At 38.0% G+C, this 23223-nt stretch overlaps 1 protein-coding gene across 4 annotated transcripts in view; it reads right to left on the bottom strand.

Annotated features, from left to right (window-relative positions):
- MAP4K4 (mitogen-activated protein kinase kinase kinase kinase 4) overlaps positions 1-20684 on the bottom strand; it is a 192668-nt gene extending 171984 nt beyond the window's left edge. For all 4 annotated transcript variants that reach the window (XM_083363033.1, XM_083363035.1, XM_083363034.1 and 1 more), the window contains exons 1-2: positions 20520-20684; positions 19913-19978 (exon numbers count right to left, since the gene is read on the bottom strand). In XM_083363033.1, coding sequence (XP_083219159.1) covers positions 19913-19978; positions 20520-20576 — 123 coding nt within the window. In that variant the 5' untranslated portion in view covers positions 20577-20684. The remainder of the gene's footprint in view (positions 1-19912; positions 19979-20519) is intronic.
- Positions 20685-23223: the final 2539 nt, after the last annotated feature.

Genomic DNA, 23223 nt, shown 5'->3' with positions numbered 1-23223 from the left:
TTCAAACACACACAATTGTTCCAGAAATAAAAAAGGACACCATAATTTAGTACTTATCCATATAACTCCAAATCTATTAAGATGACAGTATACAGTATATAATGAAGCAAAGGGAAAGTACTAAAAACAGAACACTGAAGGCCAGGGCTGAAGTCTACAGTAAATTTGTCAATAAACAGCAAGTCTCTGACCCACATTCATGTAAGCTCATGGTCTTCATCTCACTGTATCTATATACTATTAAAACTCTCCTTTCTCTTTGTAACTTGGTAATTTGGTAAAACGGTGCATCATAGGGCAACAGTTTCTGAATCAGTGTACCTCAAATGGGTTAATTTAATGAATATGTCTAAAATCTGGGTGCCATTACTCCCATGGGATAGAAATTTGGCAACATTGCGGCCCTTCAACACTGCTGCACCACCGCAGTCAGCTATAGTAATGTGACTATCATTTCTGACTACATTTCCCAGTGACTTGTAGATGGTGTGGTGCAAGGGAAGATAGGAGAGGCATATCCCCACCCTCTTTCCTCCCTCCATCTGGCCACTGTACCAAACCAGCTGGCAGCAAGGTCCAACAGAAAGCAGCAATTGGCTGCTTTGGAACCAATGCTTAATCTGACAGCAGTGTGCAGCAAAAGAAGGACAAGGGAGACTGCTGGCAAGGTAGGGCTAACTGGAGGATTCCAACATTTGAAGGGGAGACTTTGGGGACACACCAGATGGGGAGCAGAGGTACAGTTTTCCTCATGCAATTCCTAACAACATGGTAGGTAGTTCTGTGGGTCATCAAAGGAGAGGAAAAGCCTCCACCAGATTTCTGCTAGGAGAGCATAATCTGTATTGTATGGCAAATAGGGATGACCCAACAGGTCACGGGTTGTCTAGTTAATGTAATTTAATTATGGGACTTATATGCCGCCCTATCTCCCGAAGGACTCAGGGTGGCTAACAACAATAAAACAACAATAAAACAATAAATACAAATATTAAAAGAGATTAAATTTACAAAGCCCCAATAAAAACCAATAAAAGTTAAAACAAAATTAAAACCCCCGTCTTCAGTCCAGGTCGGCTAGTTGGAAAAGGTATGTCTTTAGGTCGAGACGAAAGGACCGGATATCTGGGGCCATCCGAAGTTCTCGGGGGAGCTGATTCCAGAGGGCAGGCGCCCCAACAGAGAAGGCCCTCCCCCTGGGGGTCACCAGCCAACATTGTCTGGCCGACGGCACCCTGAGGAGACCCTCTCTGTGTGAGCACACAGGGCGATGGTAAGTCGTTCCTGGCAGCAGACGGTCCTGTAATTTTTTAAGTGAACCAAAAACTCAGGAAAGTAATATAAAACCCCCCAAATTTGACTGATTTTCCACATGACATACTTAACAAAGTTCTCTTCAAAGCCAAATTAGTGTTTAGGAGCCACAGCTAACTTGGGTTGTTTTGACACTTCTTTCAATTTCAGGAGGCTTGCTACGATAGAGTGAATTGACAGAGTGTAGTAATAATATAATTTTCTTAAAAAGAGCCTATGAGATGGTAAAAAGCAGACGTTAAATGCAGTGAAACTATTATATGCACAAGGATGGAAGACCAAAAGGACCAATAATGAAAAAATGGCTGCCAGAGTCATCTTATAGGAGATAGATGGCATAAAAAAAATAATAAATAAATAAAAATACATAAGATGGCTCAGTTAGCAGAAATGGTCAAATTCACTTGTTGGACCAAGGAGGAAACTACAACTCCTTTTATAAAAGACTGAAAACTTCTTTCAATTTTTTTGCTGAAAGTAGATTAAAATGAACGGCTGATTTTGGGATTTATTAATTAAAAGAGATTTGCTTATGGAAGAAGGGAACTATAATATGCAATATGGGAGGGCAGAGAAGATAATTACAGTATTATATAACTACTATAAAGAAGATTAGAAATCATTTCTTTTGATGTGTATCTTTACTTTCCTCTTTGTTCCTCTTTACTTTTGCCCTTCTATAAAAAAAATTTCTGTTTTTCCATGTTTTTGTAGCTCTATAAATCTTAAAAAAATCTTTTCAATGAGTTTTCGATCAGTTTGATCATTTTAAAGAAGGTATTGTGCTTCTTTTATAAAAGGAAGTCAGTAATCTCAAAATTGGGAAAGAAATAATATACAATAATGTGATGATTCTTAAAGCAGATTATTTAAGTAGTTATAATGAAATTTGTTTTATTGAAACAAATTTCTGTGTTAACATTCAGAAATATTTTCAACCACAAATTGATCCAGAAAGATATTTATACAAGGTCTTTACATGGGTTATGAAAAGCAAATCCAAGTATATCCATAATTAATTGTTCACAAAACTACAAATTAAAAGTATTGTGTAGTGGGTTTTTTGGAGACATTAACCAGGCCAGATTAATACAACACGATTTATTGTAGAATAAACAGGACTGAGAGAAACAGACAGAATGACAGCTATTTATACTTGCCGCCTCTAGGGGGCGACCAATCAAATCAAAAGCTGGTTTCCCGCTCAAATCCAAATTTCAGCTTCCCTCCAAAACAGTTGGACACATTAAAATCAAACACATTAACCCTTAATAACAATACATAACACCCCTCTCCCCTATATAAGGTTATTTCCTGTACATTCAATGCACATAGTCTTTGAGGTAGACCGGTGGATTGCGAGTTCCCAAAAACTCAGTAGAGTCCAGACCAATTTGGCACTTGTTTTTTTTTAACTTCAACCCTGCTTCACAAAACTGTTGAAGCACTGTCCTGAGGCGTTCTGCTAGGACTGCCACTGATTCTCCCGCAATCAGGATGTCATCAAAATAGGGGCAGACACCTGGTATATTTTTAGTGTCTATTCCATAATGCTTTGGAACAATCCCAGGGCAACACTTACCCCACACTGCAGATGACGAACTCTGAATGCCCCTCTGTGAGTGACAGTTGTCTGTGCTTCTGCTGTGCATTGTTGACTGGCAGCTGCTGGTATGCTTGTGCGAGGTCTAGTTTGGCAAACAGGCAACCTCCTTGAAGTGATGCAAGGATGTGGCTTACCACTGGAATTGGGTAAGCGTGTTGCTGTAGTGCCTTGTTTATTGTGCACTTGTAGTCTGCACAGATGTGGATGTCCCAATTGGGCTTCACTGGGGTCACTATGGGAGTCTCCCACAAGCTACTGTCCACAGGTTGGAGCACTCCCTGCTGTATTAGTTTGTCCAGTTCCGCATCAATCTTAGGCTTTAACACGAAAGGCACTCTGCATGGTTTTATCCTAATTGGAGTGACAGTCGGATCAAGGTTAAGGGAGATGGGTGTCCCTTGGTATTGTCCCAGGCTAGGACTGAACACATCAGCATACTCTTGGCATACAGCTGCCAGGTCAGCTGTTTGTGTGCTGTGGATGCCAGTTATGCTTCAAACCTGTCCAATCCAATTAGACTGGTGCGCTGTCCATCTACAACTACAACGTTGAGGGGATTCTCAACCTCTTTGAATTTGACCCTTATGGTGGCTTCACCTCTCACAGACACACGGAAATTTTGAAAATCCATTAGAATGAGGCTTGACAGTTTGAGTTGAACTCGCCTCTTGCCTTGTCTGCAAATATAGCTGGAAATCTTGTAAGAAATGATGGATAGAGCTGACCCATTGTCTAGCTTCATGGAACAAGGGACCCCTTGCATTTTGACCTGAAGTCTCAACTTTTTTTTGAGGGGGCGTTGGGCTCCCATCCTCGGGATACTTCTCCTCCCTGAGCAGTACCCGACCTTGTTCTGTCCCAGGGCCCATTTACCTTTCTGAGGTACATCTGCAGTATGAGTTTCTCTTTGGCGACCTCTACAGACTCTGGCGATGTGGCCTTGCTTTCCACAGGCATGGCATACAGCTGTGCGAAACCTGCACTCAATTCTTTTGTGTTGTTCCCCACAGCTAGCGCAGCTCGGAGGAAGGGTTGCTTGTTCTGAAGAATGATGCCATCTAAATGGCTCTCTTTGCACCCGGTCGATCTCATTGTCTTCTTCTAAATCACTCGGTCTCCCTGTGGTCTCCTGATGTACTGCTGTAGGGCTAGAGTATGTCTTTAGAGGCCAGAGAACCTTCATTGCTCCACCGGCAGCCTCATCTGCCATGACTTCTTTCAAAGCATCTTGGAATGTCAGTTTCTCCATGGCAAATAGGCGCTGCTGCAGATTTCTGTTCATCAGCCCGCAAACTAGTCTGTCTCTTAGATGATCCTCCAAGTCTGGGAAGTTGCAATGGCATGAAGTTTGTCAAAGCGCAGCCACAAACTCAGCAACTGATTCCCCTGACTTTCGCTCTCTTTGCTCGAAAGCGTGACACCAAGCGATGATGGACAGTTTTGGCTTGAAGTGCTCTTTCAGTCTTCTCTTTAAGTCAGCATAGGTTAACGACTCACTGCTTGCTGGTGCTACCAGATTCTGGGTGATGTCGAATGCAGCCTGTCCACACACAGAGAGTAGAGACACCACTTTCAACCATCCACTCTAACCCACAGGTAATTGTCCACCCTGGAGACGTAGGAGCTCCACTGTTCTGGGTGAGAGACATCAAATTCATTGAGCCTGCCAAGCTTGGCCATTGTAGGTGTTCAAGTGAGGTCCTGGTCACTGCCTTTTGCTGCAAAAGGAGCTGGGCTTCCTAGATCCTGGGGACAGATCCCTCAGGACGAATGTGCCCAGTGTGGTTTACTCTTGTGCCTGGTCTGACACCCAGTGACTTCAGACTCAAGTAGGCTTCTGCTCTCTCTTCTAGCAGCATCCCACCTTCATTGCCACTATTGTGTAGTGGGGTTTTTGGAGGCATTAACCAGACCGGGTTAATACAACATGATTTATTGCAGAATAAACAGGACTGAAAGTAACCGACAGAATGACAGCTATTTGTACTTGCCGCCTCTAGGCGGCAACCACTCAAATCAAAAGCTGGTTTCCTACTCAAATCCAAACTTCACCTTCCCTCCAAAACAGATGGAAAGACATTTAAATCAAACACATTAACCCTCAATAACAATTCATAACACAAAGTTTTTTCAATCAAATTATAGATTTAATTCTACATTTCTATATTACATTTTAGCACAAGTACTATTTACACTTCAATAATTTGAGAAAAACAATTTTGTTTTTGCAATAATGCTAAATAAGTCTTTAACCCCCTATTAGATCCATGGAAACATTCTTCCCAGACTTGATTTTTTCTAGATTTCAAAATATTTAAATATTATTTTTTATTATTTTTTCTTAAGTACAAGGAGGAAGAAATTTCTCAGATAAATGTTTAAATGGTATACTTTGTATTATTACATCTAATTCAATACAGAGGAAAAACCCTGCTTCAAATTAATGAACAGAGATTTCAATGTTCCTTCAGTCTTAACAATAATAAGGAATTACACACTGAAAAGGTGGAAAAAACAGCATTATCTTTAGACAATTGCAAACAAGTGCAATTAGTATTTTGTATTCCCGAAGACATATTATGGGAGATGCATTGCATCATCATTATATCTTCTCAAGAGATTTGTTAAGATTACAACAATAATATGTCCACCCTTTAAAATCAAAACTGTTATTTGCATATTGTTGCATTTCTACATAGGTTTCAGATAGAACTATTCTTCAATTACTGAGAAGTTAGTTTATGAATAAATCATTCAATTTACACATATATTATTTTGTAAGGATGTAAGAGATAAACTGTAGAGACAAAATGCCACATATCCAAACTAGATTAACTTTACGGAACAATATTGTTTTTAATTCCAGTTTTTTCACAAAGAAGGAAGTACGTGTGAAAATGCATCAAGTCATTCCTATCTGGAATGGCCCATCAGAAAGACTGAGTAAATTCTATAAGATTCTTTCCTGAGAGGGGTAGAAAAGCTTTTTGTATGAAGTAGGACATATAAAGTAGGAGGACATAGAGTGCAAAAGTTGGTTTGAAACTCAACATTAAGAAAACCAAGATCATGGCATCTGGCCCTCTCAATTCCTGGCAAATAGATGGGGAAGAAATGGAGGTAGTGACAGATTTTATTTTCCTGGGCTCCAACATCACCGCTGATGGAAACTGCAGCCAAGAAATTAAAAGATTCTTGCTCGTGGGGAGGAAAGCTATGGCAAACCTAGACAGCATACTAAAAGGCAGAGACGTCACCTTGCCAAAAAAAAGTGCGTATAGTCAAGGTCATGGTTTTCCCAGTTGCAATGTATGGCTGTGAAAGTTGGACCATAAGAAAGGCTGAGCACCAAAGAATTGAGGCCTTTGAACTATGGTGCTGGAGAAGACTCCTGCAAGTCCCCTGGACTGCAAGGTGATCAAACCGGTCCGTCCTAGAGGAGATCAACCCTGACTGCTCTTTAGAAGGCCAGATCCTGAAGCTAAAACTCAAATACTTTGGCCACCTAATGAGAAGGAAGGACTCACTGGAGAAGAGCCTAATGCTAGGAAAGATTGAGGGCAATAGAAGAAGGGGATGACAGAGAATGAGGTGGCTGGATGGACTCACGGAAGCAGTAGATGTGAGCTTAAAGGGACTCCAGAAGATGGTAGAGGACAGGAAGGCCTGGAGGAACGTTGTCCATGGGGTCGCGATGGGTTGGACACGACTTCGCAAGTAACAACAACAGGACAAATAGTTTCATCATTTTAACAAAAAGTCATAAGAATAAAGTCTGGCTTGTTATGTACAGCAGCTGCCACAGACTCTGACATATAATAATTAATCAATCCACAAACAGAATTGTTCTAGGCTGTTTAACCATCTCAGCTTCTAGAGAAGCCAAGAATATTCAGAAGGTACCCCAACTGAAGTTTCGCAATAAGGTGGTAATTATGGTGAATCAATGTTTTAAAATTCTATTAGTCAGTTAAAATCCCTTTAATCTGTTAACAGCTCTAAAAACAAAGTGGGATAAAGAAAAACAGTGTGTGCATATTTACCATAAGCTGCCAAATATTGATCTTAGCCTATGGTTCATTTCACAAACATTAAATGAAGTTGGCCCTGAAAACAAAATGAAGCACTTCAAAAGTTTTTTATCTAGCTCCCTGAGCAGTTTATCTTGGAAGACTCCCATGACTGCCTCTATAAAATTCCAAATTTAAAAAGGGACTATATTTATACAAGATTCTTATATTCAAGCAGTAATATATAAAAAATGAAAGTAGAAAATATGAAATACTGTTATACAAAATTCATTGTAAGAAATGTAACATTGTACTAGGACAAGGGTCAGCAACCTGAAACAGTGAAAGAGCCACTTGGAACCGATTCCCTCACAAAAGGAAAAACTGGGAGCTGCAAAAAATGTGTGCGCATGCGCATACATGCGCGCATGCGCAGAACAGGGTTTGACAGAAGAGTGGAGCCAAGGCGAGATATACACCTGCCCTGCATATTTGAATTGATTGGTTGAACTTTTTTAGTCCCACTTTTTTTTTTTGGACTGCACATGGCAGAGGACCGGGAGCCGCAGGAGACGGCTGAAAGAGCCACATGCGGCTCCGGAGCCGCGGGTTGCAGACCTGTGTACTAGGAAATCAAGAAACTATCAAGCATTTCATTAATAGCAAATATTTCAATAAAAAGTGTTACTGGGTTTGAGGATCAGACTGTCAGTAGGTTAATACTACTTCAACTGTTTTAACATTGGCTGTTAAGTTTTATTTTCATTATTATTTGTTATGTAACCTTGTTAGTTATTCAGAGTCATTGTGAAATAGGCAGCTATATACATTTAATAAAAGTAATTTTATTTTTAATTAATTTTTATTGGAGAAGTTTTACAAAGAAAAACAATACAAATTTAAAGAAAAAAGTAAAAGTGATCAGTAAACTGAAGAAAATGAAAGAAAAAATAAAAAATAAAGTGGCTTACTATCTTCTTTAGATCAATTATAAATGCTTTTAGATTTTATCTTCTCTAATATTATAGATGGCTCCACTCTTTGCATATTCTATCCTTTCTAATTATCAAACCCATAAATCACAATTCTGTTATTAACAAAAAGTCCATAAAGGAATTACAGTTATTCACAAATGTAGTTAGTTATGGTCTTTTCTTTAGTCAAACAGAATAAAATAATTTTTAAAAAGTTTTGCAGGATTGCAAAATTTTAGCTAAATACTTCCAGTTCTCATATATAACTGCCCAATTTTTCTCTGCAATGTGTTGTTTTGCTAGAAGAAACAAGGTTTTATGCCTGCCTTTATGACGTCCACCAACCAAAACCTCCCAGATACATAGATTTTGCAAGGACTGATGGAAAGACTCAAAAAATTTGCTAACAAGTTAGTTGTGAATATCTCCCAAGCAACAACAGTACATAGGAAACTATCTAGCATTGGACCACGTTTAACTCAGAATTGGCAGAATATAGTTATGGACCCATTATTAGATGTTAAACATCAGGCAACAGATTAGGTCTAACACTCCTAGAGAACACCAGTAGTTCTAGATGTCTCATTACCTTATGCTGTTATTTCAACAGCCTTTTATTAAATCTAGTGAAGCATTACATCTATCAATCCCTATATTTAGTTTTTATTAATTACCCTTTTCATCTATATATAAAAATCCCACACCAATTTTATTGTAATTTATTGTGAAAACAAGCACAGAGGATGAACTGTTTCATTAATGTGCTTTATTTCACAATACCGTATTTTCTGGCATATAAGATGACTTTTTAACTCATGAAAATCTTCTCAAAAGTCAGGGGTCGTCTTATACGCTGGGTGCTGAAACTTTAGGGACAGGGCTGGCTGGAAAACCTGGAGCGGATCTCCCATTTGGTCTGCGCAGGGAAAGCGGGACCAATTGGAGAAGAAGCTGCAGTCTGTGATTTTTTTTACAGGCTGGGGTCTGGGCGTCTTTCCTTCTAAAGTTGAAGAGCAGCTGCAGTCTATCCCAACTTGAAAGGCAGGTGGGGAATGCAGCAGCCAGAGCAGCTGCTTAGCTCTAAGGACACATTTGACTTAGGAACTGGGCGGGCTGGCTGGAAAACCTGAAGCGGATCTCCCATTTGGTCTGCGCAGGGAAAGCTTTAGAGTGAATTAGGAAAAGTTTAATCCACTTGCACTGTTTTATGTTTACATGTTTGATGACAAACAGCCTTATGTTTATAAGTGACAGTTTTCCTACTAAGTACCTGCGTGTCATAAGCATTTGAATTAAAATTACCATATTAAAATCAAATCTGATGTTTTTTAATTTGTATTTGGTATGCGTTGGAAGAGGGGTAGTCTTATACGGCGAGTATAGCCCAAACCCTATAATTTAACAGGAAATGTAGGGGGTCGTCTTATACACCCAGTCATCTTATACACCAGAAAATACGGTAGATAAATTACTGAAATTTCTTAACGTCACTATTTTAAGGGAAAATACCATACTACAATTTTATAAGCCTGAATTTCCACATATGAGGCTTGACAAAACTGTTTTCCTCATGTTAGGGACATTAAGGAAAAACTGCCCTCAAGTCAAGCTTGTGGCAACTACAAAGATACACATATATGTTGTTTTACAGGACATACAGGATCATTCTGTATAACCTGCAAGCTTGCCTTATTTAAGATACATTTTCAGCCCTACTGAAAATTTTTGGATTTCTTGTTTTAACATGCATAATTTAAATCTTATACTAGATATTCCCTAGTATTGCTTGTCTATAAACTCAGAACTGTAAATAGTGCAATTCTCCTTTATTCAGCACATCATATAACATTAATTCAAATCAGAATTCCTAATTTGGTATTGTATACTATAATAACATCTGTGAAATGGACATCTATCAGAGATCTCCACATACCTTTCTTAGCATGTGATCAAACAGTGATGAACATTTTCCCAGCACAGCTGACACTAACTGCTTAATTACCTATACTGCTTTGAGCAGAGAGAATATAACATAATAAAATTTATTTCCCAACTGAGTTATAGAGTTGAATCAATTCCAGAATCTGGAGAGAGAGTTTGCAAACTGAAGAATTTATTTTTAAAAATTGTACTTTTGTTCCACTAATGATACAGCGTTCTTAAAAAAAACATATATATATGGGGGGACAACAAAAATATAATATTCATATTATTCTTTGGGTAATAGCTATTTATCCAAATGGCAAGACAATTCGTTTTTCCCCGAGTCAGAATTAATACAAGATATAAGACGAAGAAAATAAACACAAAGGAAATTATTCTGGAGTGACATATCAGACCAAAATATATAGTTGGTTTTAATGTGTTTAAATTCAGCATTGTGATTTAATAATCTACAAATAGTTTAGTAATTAAGTTTAATGTGTGAATCCATCTAATGAATGTTTATTCATATATGCAGTTTTAAACAAGGTGTAAACATAATCTCATATCACTATATAAGGAAGTATTTATCCCAGAGCTGTAATCATATTAAATACCACTATATAGTGCAACATTGAAGTGCAATATTAGGGGCAGCGCAATGGTGAATAGAATGTGAAGGATGTGTGTATATAATGTTATATTCTTATTTGTGGTTTTTACTTGTGTGTAGTGTGCACTGTGGACAGTACTTAATTTCATTGTGAGTTACACAATGACAATCTATTCTATTCTATTCTATTCTATTCTATTCTATTCTATTCTATTCTATACTATTCTATTCTGTGTTCTAAATATTAAAGGTAAATGTTCCCCCGCACATGCGTGCTAGTAGATTCCGACTCTAAATATTACTTCTACTTAAAATTATGTTTTACATCTGTTCCATAGTTGTTGAACAACATTCATTTATTACTGAAGAAAATAGCTTAAGATTTCAAAATATGAACTGGATTGTTTATTAGTTCCCTTGCTGCCTTTCCCTGAAAAGTTACAACACATAGGCCTATAACTATTTTAAAATAAAAGCAATGCCTGGTATTTCTGTGTTCTAAGACAAACATCAGGTATACTTTCCAACAATACAGTTTCATCTAAGTTTACAGTCAATTTTCAATACTGCAAGTAGATTTGTACAACTCAGTTTAGATAAAACAGTCAATTCAAATTATTTGCAGATTCCATATTTGTGAATTTGCCTACTTGCTAAAATTTATTTGTAATTACAAAATCAACAATTGCAAAACTATCATTCACAGACAGTAAGAACAGCGAAAACCACTGTCACCTGACAAACACATTTCCATCTGAGGTTTCAGTATTCACTAATTCAGTGTAATTCACGGTGATTTTATAGAATGTTAATTCCCACAAAATAACAAGAATCCTCTGTACATCAATTTTAGGCACAATCACAAAAGGTCATACTTGGTTACTATCCCATAATGACCCTGCTTTTCAATGAGCATTTACTTGATCCCATGTGCACATTCAGGAAGAGAAAGAGCTCCTTCAAGGAATTGTCCACAAATATAGAAAGAATGCCCACACTTAATAAATATACAGCCCCTTGGCCCACTTCTGCACCCCTTTGTATTTTAAATTTTTTACCTCTCTCTTTTTCAGATTCTAACTTCATCCAACCCTAATATTTTCTCTCCTTTCTTCTTTCAACCCCTTTCTTCTTTCTCCAAATAGTTATCGCTTTTCATTCATCCACGCTCTATAACCCATCCACCTTAATGTACTGGTCACTCATATTTAATCCATTTAGCACCCATATCTCTTTCTCCCTCTCTTATTTTAATACCTATATTAAGAAATCCATATTAAACTACACTGAATGTATTTTTGTGTTTCTCCTAACATGTATTAAGAACTACACATCTATACTATATCATGGTACAGAAATCCATCTATGGGTTCTTGACTTTATTTCTGATCTTTGACCAGAAATTCTTTACACCCTATATACAGTATTAAATATATTATTAAAGCACTTTTGTGCTTTATCATTCTGTCATATGGTGAAGCACAAAGGTATAAAATATCCTATAAGGCATACTGAATTAAATAATACACTTCCATACAACACATATTATTTAGGTATATAAAATATATGTTCTTTGGCTGAAGGCTACTACTTTTATTTTGATGTAACTGTTGTTCGGTTTTTCTCTTAGCTACTTAAGACAAGGATTTGAAAGAAATTCATTTAGAAAAGAAAAAAAAGTTGAAAGAAGTTCCTTAACACAGGGGAAAGGATAACCACACCATCAACATAACAGGTCTGTCTGCTAACATTGGATAGTAAGTCATGTGTTTACTCTAGGTTTTTACTCTTTATGCATAACTTGTAACTATTCAATGTTGTCTGTCAAATGCAACTTTGACACATTAATTTTTGGTCCACACTAGTGACTAGCATTAGAAAATATAATCTAAAGTGAAAATTGACTTCAAATTATTAGAGTTTCCATGTAAAAACACACATATATTAATATCCGCAACAACATCCCTCCTTAATATCACAATAATTCTTATTTACTCCACAAATATTTTAAATAAAAAAAGAGCCTTAGTGGAGCAGTGGCCTAATGCCTCCTTAAATAACACCAGCTGCCTGCAATTAGTGCAGGTTCGGGTCCCACCAGGCTCAAGGTTGACTCAGCCTTCCATCCTTCCGAGGTAGGTAAAATGAGGACCCAGATTGTTGGGGGCAATGAGCTGACTTTGTAATAATGCCGCTGGGGAGGGGACGAAAGCCCTAATAAGCAGGCATATACATAGAATGAAGGCTATTGCTAAGCACATTGATTTGTGCTTTAGATTGTAAGCCGCCCTGAGTCTTCGGAGAAGGGCAGGATATAAATGGGATTTTAAAAAAAATAACTAGGGCAAGTGTTTTTCAAAGTTGGCATGACATATGATGAAGCATGGCTAGGAAATTCCGAGAGGTGAAAGCCACAAATTTTGAAATTACCAACTGAGAAAAAACACTGAGCTGGGGAAACATCAGATACTTACTTGCTTAATCCTACTGAATGCCAAACTATTCTATTTATTCTCAGGTGTGCTTTACCTCCATCATATACCACTCTTAGCTCACGCAATAATCCAAGGTTGTTTACTTTAACATACACATTTTCTAAAGCAACCTAATTCATACACGCAGGTTTCTTAATTACTGGCTGAAGAGCAAAAATCAAGTCTATACTTTCTTTATCTTGCATAAAGCAGCAGTGACTTCCTAATGATTTATATTTTAACATTTCTCCACCACTGTCATCTATACCTACTATCATACTATTCTTTAATAGTATAGTTACATTTAGCATTTTCTTTTCTTTTTTCTTATAAAAAATTACATTCCTTATTTCAATTCCTCTTGTTACAATATCACTAACATTTACATAGAAATTTCTAAAATACATCTTCCAACATTACCTACTTAACTTTCAGCCTAATACATTTCATAGTTTTTATTTTAATTACATTAAATCTACTGAAGGTTCCTTGTTTAGACCTTTTGACTAGTTTTCAAATAAATTTTCTTTTCCATAAAGCTGTTCTACACTTTCTGTTTCTTTTAATTATTTTCACTGAGTTCCAAGAAATTTCCAAATCATCTTTCTTAATATTTACTTTTTACATTCTGTTTGGAGCTTAATCTGTCTTTCTAACATTTTTAATAGAGGCCTATTCTGTTACCTTCAGTAGATTCACTTTTTTTTATTCCCATTTTTCTCAAGACCCACTCTTAATAACACTAAATAATGGTCTCTTCCATATTCAAAACCTTTTATTATCATTCTATATCCCAATTTTCTCATTCATTTTAAGCAGTCATATCAATTGTGGTTTTTGATTAATTATTTTTAGATGTATACATAAGTAGTATTCAGGCTAAATGTATTTGCAAAAAAATGTTTTTCAAACAAATAGACCCCCGTCACCATGTCATTCACATTGGTTCTCTAAAAGATCTGTTCATTTCTCTGTACTCACTTATACCATTCTGTCACCAAACACCCTACAATATATTACATTGAATGTTGTACAAATTTTCTCTAAAACTCATCTTTAATCATTTTATTATCACTACCCATGTATAATAAGCAAATATAGCCACCTTTGGGTTTCTAATTTCATGGGCACCCTATATCGTACCAACTTTAAATAATACCAACTGATACATTCTCATATACAGTTTAACAGTTAATCATAATTAGGTTCCCACATCAACTTCTCTGCATGTATTCGTCAATTCTACGCCATAAAATATGGGTCACCTGGTTCATGGACCGGAACTGGTCAGTGGCATACCAGAAACTGGACCATGCAAGAAAGCAAAGTCCCAACTATGAGATGCAGGCACATACAAAACCACACCCCCTCTGGTCCACAGAAAAACCTCTCTCCATGGAAATAGTCCCTGGTGCCCAAAAGATTGGGGGCCGCTGCTATAAAATCAGGTCTCCGTCATTCATATTTAATGCATCCTTTCTTTCTCTTAGTTTCATAATTATTTAGTTTTCATTCATCCCATGTATTAATTTGTGCTCTTTACCATTTACTCATCTTGGCTTTCAAGTCACAACCTTGCATATGTAACGGTCATCTCAGATATTAATTCTAGTGTAATTTCCAAACACCCATCATGTTTTTTGTCAACAGAATTTTCACATACTTTTTATGAAGACAGAAAAGATGAAGGCTGAACTACCAACCATAGTTGCATCTGTGGCATACATACCATTTGTTGCTAAAGGTAAGGACAATACTGTGGGACAGGATGCCATAAACAGAACAAAAAGTTTTATCCCTTGTATGATCATGCAACTCTATCAGGCTAGATCCCTAGAAAATTGCCCACATTCCATCATCTAGGAGATATGTGCATTTTATATACACATATTTAAGATTTAAGCTAGAAATATTATCCTAATACATCTAAGCCACGGGTGTCAAACTCGCTGCCTCACGTGACGTGTCGCAACATATCGTGATTTTTTTCACATTGCCAGAGTTGGGGTGGGCACAGCCTCTGCATGATGCAACCGGCCCTCAGGCCAGCAGTTTGCCACCCCTGATCTAAGCCATTCTGCTTATCTGATGAAGTAAACAATATGTCACAAAAGCATATGAGCCTTTTAATAAAATGTATCAAAATGTATTAAGTCCTAAGCAAACTTCTGAGTTTTTCCCATGATAGTCTAACATAGCTCTCTTCCTAAAAGGCTGGAAGTACTGCACATGCAACATACAACCTACATTTGCTGATATTATAAGTCCTGACGAATGTGGAAAAATAGGTAGGAAATACTCCAACTGTATACAATCCTCTGAAAAATTCACTTAAACTGGACACTAGCCATCCATGCTACAGATATTTTCAATTTCACCCTGCTATTTACTACCATTTTTGGTGCCACATACTAACTAGGAACTACAGTGGCAAATACATGAAAATGACACCAGATTTGGGAAAGCTTCTTAAAGGAGAAAATTATTTACTAACCTGCAATGGTCATGTTTAAATAAACACTGAACACTGAAACATTGAACACTAGAAACATTGTTTATCTGCTTAAAAAGAAACATCTATTACAATATTGAGGGTACCTACTAGCCAGCTCTATTTTTAAAACAAACAAACAAACAAACAAACTTCAATATTAAATATAGTCATGGAGATATCAGTAATTTCAAAATTGTGTATATGTAATTTCTAATAATTCCAAATGTGGCCTAGACATGTTAGTATACTGCAACAAAAACAAGGAGTTACGTGGTGTCTTAAAGACTAACAATTTTATTTAGAAAACAAGCTTTTGTGGATTACAACCACTTCATCACATGCATGAAATATTATTTAGAAAAAAAGCATACCACAGTTGGGGGAAAGATGAACAAAAGAGAAATGCAGTCAGAAAGTTTAACATAGAGCAACAGCAGAGGAATAAACAGCAGATTTCTTATCCTAGTACAGCAAATGAATGAAGGAGCAACTGGCTAAGGATAAAGACTTCACTGAAGTAGAATGTACAGTAAAAAATTTTTTTGTCAAGTATAATATCTCAAGTTGTTCAAGTGTCTTCACACACAACTTGTTTCCCCATTACATCCTTTTCCAGAAACACAGGGAACACAATTTATATGTGCTCTTGAAATGCAGAAATATAAATAAAATAAAAGAAGCCTTCACAGCAGATTGTCTCACAAGGGTTCAGGAGAGCAGCAGCATGAGTCCATTCCCAATTATAAGGGCACATTTCCTGTGGTATTCAAGCCTAGTATCGCCTGTTATTTCCTAATCATTAACTTGTGCTGGGGTCTTTGAACAGATACGGGAAATATTTACAGCAGCTGTTTGGAAAGGACCCTTTTTCCCCAGTACCTCGCTTTTATTTCAGTGCTTTAGAGGAGTCATTGGTTATATCCTTTCTTCAGCTGTCTTTTACACATTATCATTGTCAAACTGGTTTTTCTGAACACGCATTTAAAAACTCAAATCCAGATGATAAAAGGCTAATAAGCCAAAATAAAGATTTCTCACAGTAGGTAGGGAGGTAAGCAGGCAAGCAGGCAGGCAGACGGACGGATGGACAGAGAGGATACTTTGTGAAAAATATAATTTGTCACATGTCTTAAAAAATCAAACAGCAAGTTGAATACCACTATTTATGTAAAATACCACCAGTTGCCCTTCTCCAACTCAATACATGTGGGTATTTCATACATTTACTCTCATGAAGTGAAATCCTACATAAACAACCAGAAGTAAAACCAACAAAGTTCACCACTTCAGATAGTGACACTATTTATTAATGGATCTTAGATAAAAATGTATATAAATCACAAGAATTATAAAGCAATAAGCTTTAATACCATCAATAATCTAAATCTTTTAAAAGTACAGGTTTTTGTTTAAGATGTATAGTAAAGAACTGGTGAATTGACACTCTTTTTTTAAAAAAAATTCTACAAGTTTCTTATTGTAACACATAAGAACCTAAAATAATATGCAGACAATCCTTCTGCTAAATCCAAATCAACGTATATTCAAATGACTTAAACCTGTCCCTAGCATAATTAATTTATTTTGAGGGTTGATATTTGGTTTGTTCTATTGCCTCTCCAAGAACAATCAGGGCACCCAATTCATTAGAAAATACATCCATAGTGTTGCTTCTCCTTATTCTTCAGTAAGAAAATGAATGCTGCTGAGCAAGTCTGTACATGCCATTCAGCTGAGAACCAGTTGACCTCAGCTTAGTAAAGATGACTACTCTCCCTATTCTAACACTATCCTGCTTTCTAGAAAAACATGTTTTAATTTGTAGACTACAGCAGCTAACTTCTAACCATTCACATCATTTAAAGTTCAAAACAAAGCTTCCACAAAGTTTTCTCCACAAAAACTATGATTTTTATCTAAACTGAACTTACGTGGAAAAGAATAAACTCTAAAAGTAAAGAATCTATGACTCTTTTTCTTCTTTCTACTTTAGCTCAAGCAATCTTGGAAAAAACCAAGCCAATCTACTATTTACACTTCTTCATTTTGTTAAACGCTAAAGGTTATATGAATGGTTTTCTAATAGCACCACTGGAATTCTTGCAACTCCCAAATCTCTGTTGGACAGTCACTCCATTACATCCAGCAAATGTTAGCGCATATGGGGCGGAGGAGGGGAGAGAATATTTTTTTTTTCCTTGTTCTCAGCAGCCTTCACTAGAAAAGGTATGGTAGTTGGGGAAGCCTGGAGTTGTAGTTCAACCTCTGGAAGAACATACAATTCTTGGCCTTATACCCTGCTGTTTTGTAGAGAATGCATGGAATAACTAAATGGTCCCCATCCATGCCAACTTCAACTGCTAGAATTATTAGAATGGCTATGCTGGCTAGGAAATTCTGGGAGTTGAGGTCCATACATCTTAAAGTTGCTCAAGTTGGGAAACACATTCACTCCATAAAACTCATTTGTAACATCACACTGACACACTGTATTAAGCTATAAAGTGGTTTGGTTGTCTTTGATTGTCTGAAGCAAACACTGGTTTATACTGCATAAGCCCAGCCATCTATGGGGTTACAACGCATGTCAAGCCAAAAGCAAATAATAAATCAGGATTTAGCAAGTTATAGTTTAGTACAAAATGTCATCTTAATTTCTGTTTGAACTGAACATTTCATATGACCTGCTAAGGTTTATTATGCCAAACTCTTTAGAAAAATACCATAAAAGAGAAAGGAAATTAAAACTTAACTATCCCCGCACAATATAAATGTATCTTATTTGCTCCACATCTTACACTAGAGCAATCTACAAGGAAAAAAAAGTTTAATCAAGAAGCTGCTCCACAATGTCCCATCTTCAGCATCTCTATGGCTAACACAGGCACACAATTTTAGTTACATGTTCAAACTAGGAAAAAACTCAATCATTGCTGCTCCTTCAAAAAAGACATTAAAATTTTAACTGCAAAAAATGTGCATATAATAGGGAGGATCAAACCATTTGGATCCCATTGTAATATTACCAAACTGAAGTCGCCTATCAGAAGAATTACACTAGTTTACATAACTGTCTTCTTTCAAGGTAGAGACATTTGTGCAGTTTTTTCACATTAGGTCTAGCTGTGTTTAGGTACTACTTCCATTCCATGGAAAATTTTGCAACTCAGACCAAAGTATTTCAATCAACCTTCTGCCAACTGAAAAGTGCACTAATTAGCTTACAATGTTATAAGATTAAATTATATCTATTGCATGATTTGAATTGACAGTGAAGTTTACATTCATACAGCTGAACTCCATTCTGGGGAATGGGAGGCAGAAAAAGACACACCCAAGATGATGTAACCTCCACAAGCAATAACAATGCAGAAAAATGAGAATCAAAACCAGGTATCAAAAGGTCACCTATAAATCAGTTTCAAACTCGGACTCATAGTGATTCATTCTATTCCTACATAGGCCTAGTTCTTTTTATCTAAAGCAAGGCCAGAGCAATTCAGCTCACTCCAATGTTTTTACAACTCCAAACAGTATACCAATCCATACAGCAACAACGAGATATGAAGATGATCTATAAGTACATGTCAGAAACTACATGTACACAATATGCATCTTTTCTGTTGTATACCCAGATGTGAAAATCGATGAATGATGAAAAACAGTTGTTAAGATCTGCAACACAGCACAAGAAATACATTTTGTTACTTCCTCAAATTAATGTTTGTCTTTTATATAAACAAACCCTGGCTGATGTTTCACTCCCATAACAATGTACATTGGAAAACTTAGTCATATAGGTGACTAAACATTACACAGCCCATGATATTGCAGTATTTGTTTCCTCTAAAGGGGGTATATCTTGAAGACTTTCACAGTAACGTATCTTACCCATATATTAGTGTTTGTGTGTATGTGTACAGGTTGTACCCCCCCCCAATTCATCTAATTGTTAAACTGGTTGTTCCAGAAATTTTGATTTTCTGCTTTCCAGCCAAAGAATAACCTTTCCTACTCTTTTTGCCCACTTTCACCCCACCCTTTTCATCCACACCCTCTTATAGAGGTAACACTGAAGACAATACTATGCCAGTTTCCACACATCTTGACAAATTCACAACAAAGAAAGCCAGCCTTTCTTTTTCAAAAGCAAGTTATTTGATCATTTTTTATAATGACAGGAACATCCCCAGTTTCTTCAGTCCACTATCAGCCCAGTGCACAGACAGTGAAATACCACATGAAAATATAAAAGATAAAAAGAGTTTTTGGTTTGTAGCATAGAGGCAGCAAGAGTTAGTGTCTTATGAACTTATGAACACAAAGAGGTCCCTTGAAAAAAAGGACAGGTCAGTGTGCTGATAACCTCTGCCACAAAGCCACAGGAAATTAATTTCTATTAACTTTTGTTCACAAAACAGGGATGGCCCAACATCATGGCTACCGTGGAGGAGGAAAATATTCATAAAATGTTTTTAAAAGAAAAAAAAATCTTAATACGAACCTTATAAACTTGCCCATAGGTGCCATTTCCAACCACTTCCACCAGCTCAAAAATCCCAGCAGGATCCTACACAATAAAGGTGAGGAAAATGAAAGGATGGTTGGGAGAAGAGGGAAGAGAAGACATGACTGTTATCTTTAGGCAAGTATTACTGGATCCCCCAAACGCAGACACTGGAGTGGATCGTTTAGCAGAGTTGTTTCACTCTGATTTTCTAGGCACATGCCAATACATGCAAACAAAAGAAAGGAACCCAAGACTGGACTCATCCTCCCTCGCTTCTGCCCAGGGCGCAAAATGGGAAGCCAACGAGCTAACTAGTAAAGGACCTTTTTTAGGGTGTAACAACCACCCCCTATTATAGAGGTTTCTTCTCCCACCAGCCCCCCCGCAACGTACAATCCCAAGTCTTCCTCTCACCCTCCCTTCCTTTCCCCTCCGCCCCAACCCAGCTCCGAACAACAAAAGCCACGCCAGGGAAGACGTCGCCCGCTTTGTGTGGATAGCGGGAGGGAGACAAGAGAGCCAAGGATCGTCTGCAAGCAGCCCTCTTCTCCCTAGCTTTCCCTTCCATCCTCATCTCTCCCCCCCACCTCGTCACACTCACCCGCAAAGAGGAAAGGTCTATATCTCCCAGACTTTTTGCAGGAGAGTCATTCGCCATTTTTCCTCTTTGTTATTTTTCTTAACTATATAAATAAGGAGCCAAGCACTTAGCACGCCACGGCGAAAATTATAAATCTCTCCCTCTCTTTCTGTGTCTGCTTCTCAGAAAGATCTTTTCTTCCCCCCCCCCCACCCACCCACCCCGCCGCCTCTCTCTCTCTCCGCCCTTCCGTTTCTCGCTTTCTTCACTCCGGGGTAAAACTCTTCTTCAATGGAGATGGAGATGAAAAAGGGTGGTGGAGGGTTCTGTTGCTGCTTTGATTTACGGCGAAAGAGGAGACTGAGCAACGTAGAGCTACCGTGACTTCTCCACCGCTTTAAAAATAGTTCCTTTTCAATCTCAGTTCATGCGAAGGTCGCTCTGAAGCGGATTCACACCATCGGGAAGAAAGAGCGGGCGCTCTCAAGAGGGCGTCTTTTCCCAGGCAGCTACATACAATCTAAGAACCCAGAGCCGGCGGTGGGAGAAGAACAGTCAGCGGCAGCTTTCTTGCGCGCGCGCGCGCGCGCAGAACGACTCGCACCCACCCGCCCACCGGAGCACGCGAACAATAAAACGCCACCCGGACACAGTCGCTCCTTGCTCCCCTCCCTTCCTCGGTTCTCTGTCTGCTGCTCCTCCTCCTGCTGCTGCGCCCTGAGCGCAGAGACACTGGTTTTTCCACGGGAGCTTCTTCCAGCGCTGGGGAAGAGAAACAAAGCGAGCGCTGGAGGGGAGAGGTGCGAAAGGATACAAAATAAACTCTCAAGTCAGAGGAAGCCAACAGCTCGCTCTTTCTTCGGCAGGAAAACCCAGCGGAAACACACGCGCACCAAAGCACTTCTGGGTAAATGGAGGGGGGGGGGAGAAGAAGAAAAATAAGAAGGGGAGGGGGTATCGTCTATTGCTTTCAGGCAGAGGGAAATCTCTCTTGGAGCGAATCTATCGATAGGCAATCAGGGTGTGGCACAGAACAATGGATATAAGTTCTCTCGTAGAGCTTTCCAGCTAGGCCTCGTTCTCCAGAAAATAAGGTATCTCTAGATAACTTCCTGAACAATGCAGGCTCTGGGCAAGTGCTCCAATTTATGTGAGAGAAAGATGTACTAGATGAGAACAATGATCACAAGGCCCTCAAGTCTGCATTTTTTTCAAGTTAGGAGTGAAAATCCTCCAGAACCTATTTGAAACTGATTTTATGTCATCCCATCACTTAGGACTAGCATAAGTTTGTTTCCCCCCCCCCACTTGTTTTATATTCTGTCTTTCATTCAGGAATTAAAAGTCCCATCCTATTTTTCACCATAATAACAATCCTGTGAATTGTGTTAGGGTTCTAGATTTACCTTACTCTTTACATAAGACTGGACTTGACCTTGAGTCTCCCTTGTGCCAGTCCAGCACATTAACCCCTAAAACATATAGGCACTCATTAACAAAATCATTAATAGCTCTGATTAATTAAACTTGGAAGGCTCTGTGACAGTTAAGAGTTGCTTGATCCTTTTCATCTCAAACCTGCTTGCCAGAAGCCATTGATCATAGGGCTGGTACCACCAGTAATTTTGGATTATACAATAGGAGGATTACTGTATTCACTCTGTGGTGTGATCTCTTTATTCAAAAGAGATCTAACATCACCAGGAAGGGGTAGGAAAGCCACCTCCATAAAACCCCAGATCTAATTAATGTAGACCAATATTTCCCAATAACAGAAACTGAGGTGATCCCTACAGCATTATATGAGGGCAATTTGGAAACAAACCACAGATACAGAACTTTTATTATACACATTATAAAACTACAACTTTACATTACTTTTTAACATAATTGCCATTCAAATTGAGGCACTTGTCATAATGTCGTATAAGGTTTGAAATTTCTTAGTAATAGTTGCTCGGTGCCAAATCTGGGCTATGGGGGGGGGTAGTGGTCAAAAACATCCCAACAGAACTATTTCAAAAGTTCTTGGGTGTATCTAGCAGTGTGTAGGAGGGCATTATCATGAACCAACACCACACTGGAAGTGGTGCCATAGAAAATCCCGCCAAATATGAAGATGCCAAAGGAGTACTGCTAGTGAAGTTCATGGAGCGTGGTTTGACATCAGTTCAGAAGTCTACTGTGAAATGTTATGAAAACTCAAATGAACCATCCATAACAAGCATCAGGGCATGCTGACTTCCAATGTGTTGGTTCATGATAACGCTCGCCTGCACACTGCTAGGTGCACCCAAGAACTTTTGAAGCAGTTCCGTTGGGGTGTTTTTGATCACCCCCCCATAGCCCAGATTTGGCGACTCAATTTGAATGGCAATTATGTTGAAAAGTAATGTAATGTTGTAGTTTTCTAATGTATATAATAAAAGATTGTATCTGCGAATGTCTGTCATTCATAACCAAATGGAGGCTTATTTACAAATTGCCCTCGTAGTTAAGGGCTCTGGGAATATTCTCCAACACATTCTTGGGACATATAGTTGGCAGAAGTGTCCAAAGAGAACAGGGGCCTAACTTAAGAAAGGTAGCTTTCTGGTATAGGTATCTTACTTTTCAATGAAACCTGGAAATTCCTTATATTATTTGTTATCCTTTTACAGTAATAAATTCCCTGAATTTAAACCATCTTGAGTCATACTATGACAAATATCAGAGACTGCCTTGG

The sequence above is a fragment of the Vipera ursinii genome (assembly GCF_947247035.1).
Source record: "Vipera ursinii genome assembly, chromosome: 4".
In the NCBI taxonomy this organism is placed as follows: domain Eukaryota; kingdom Metazoa; phylum Chordata; class Lepidosauria; order Squamata; family Viperidae; genus Vipera; species Vipera ursinii.
The sequence above is the reverse complement of the archived record's forward strand: the minus strand, read 5'-3'. Positions and strand labels throughout refer to the sequence as shown.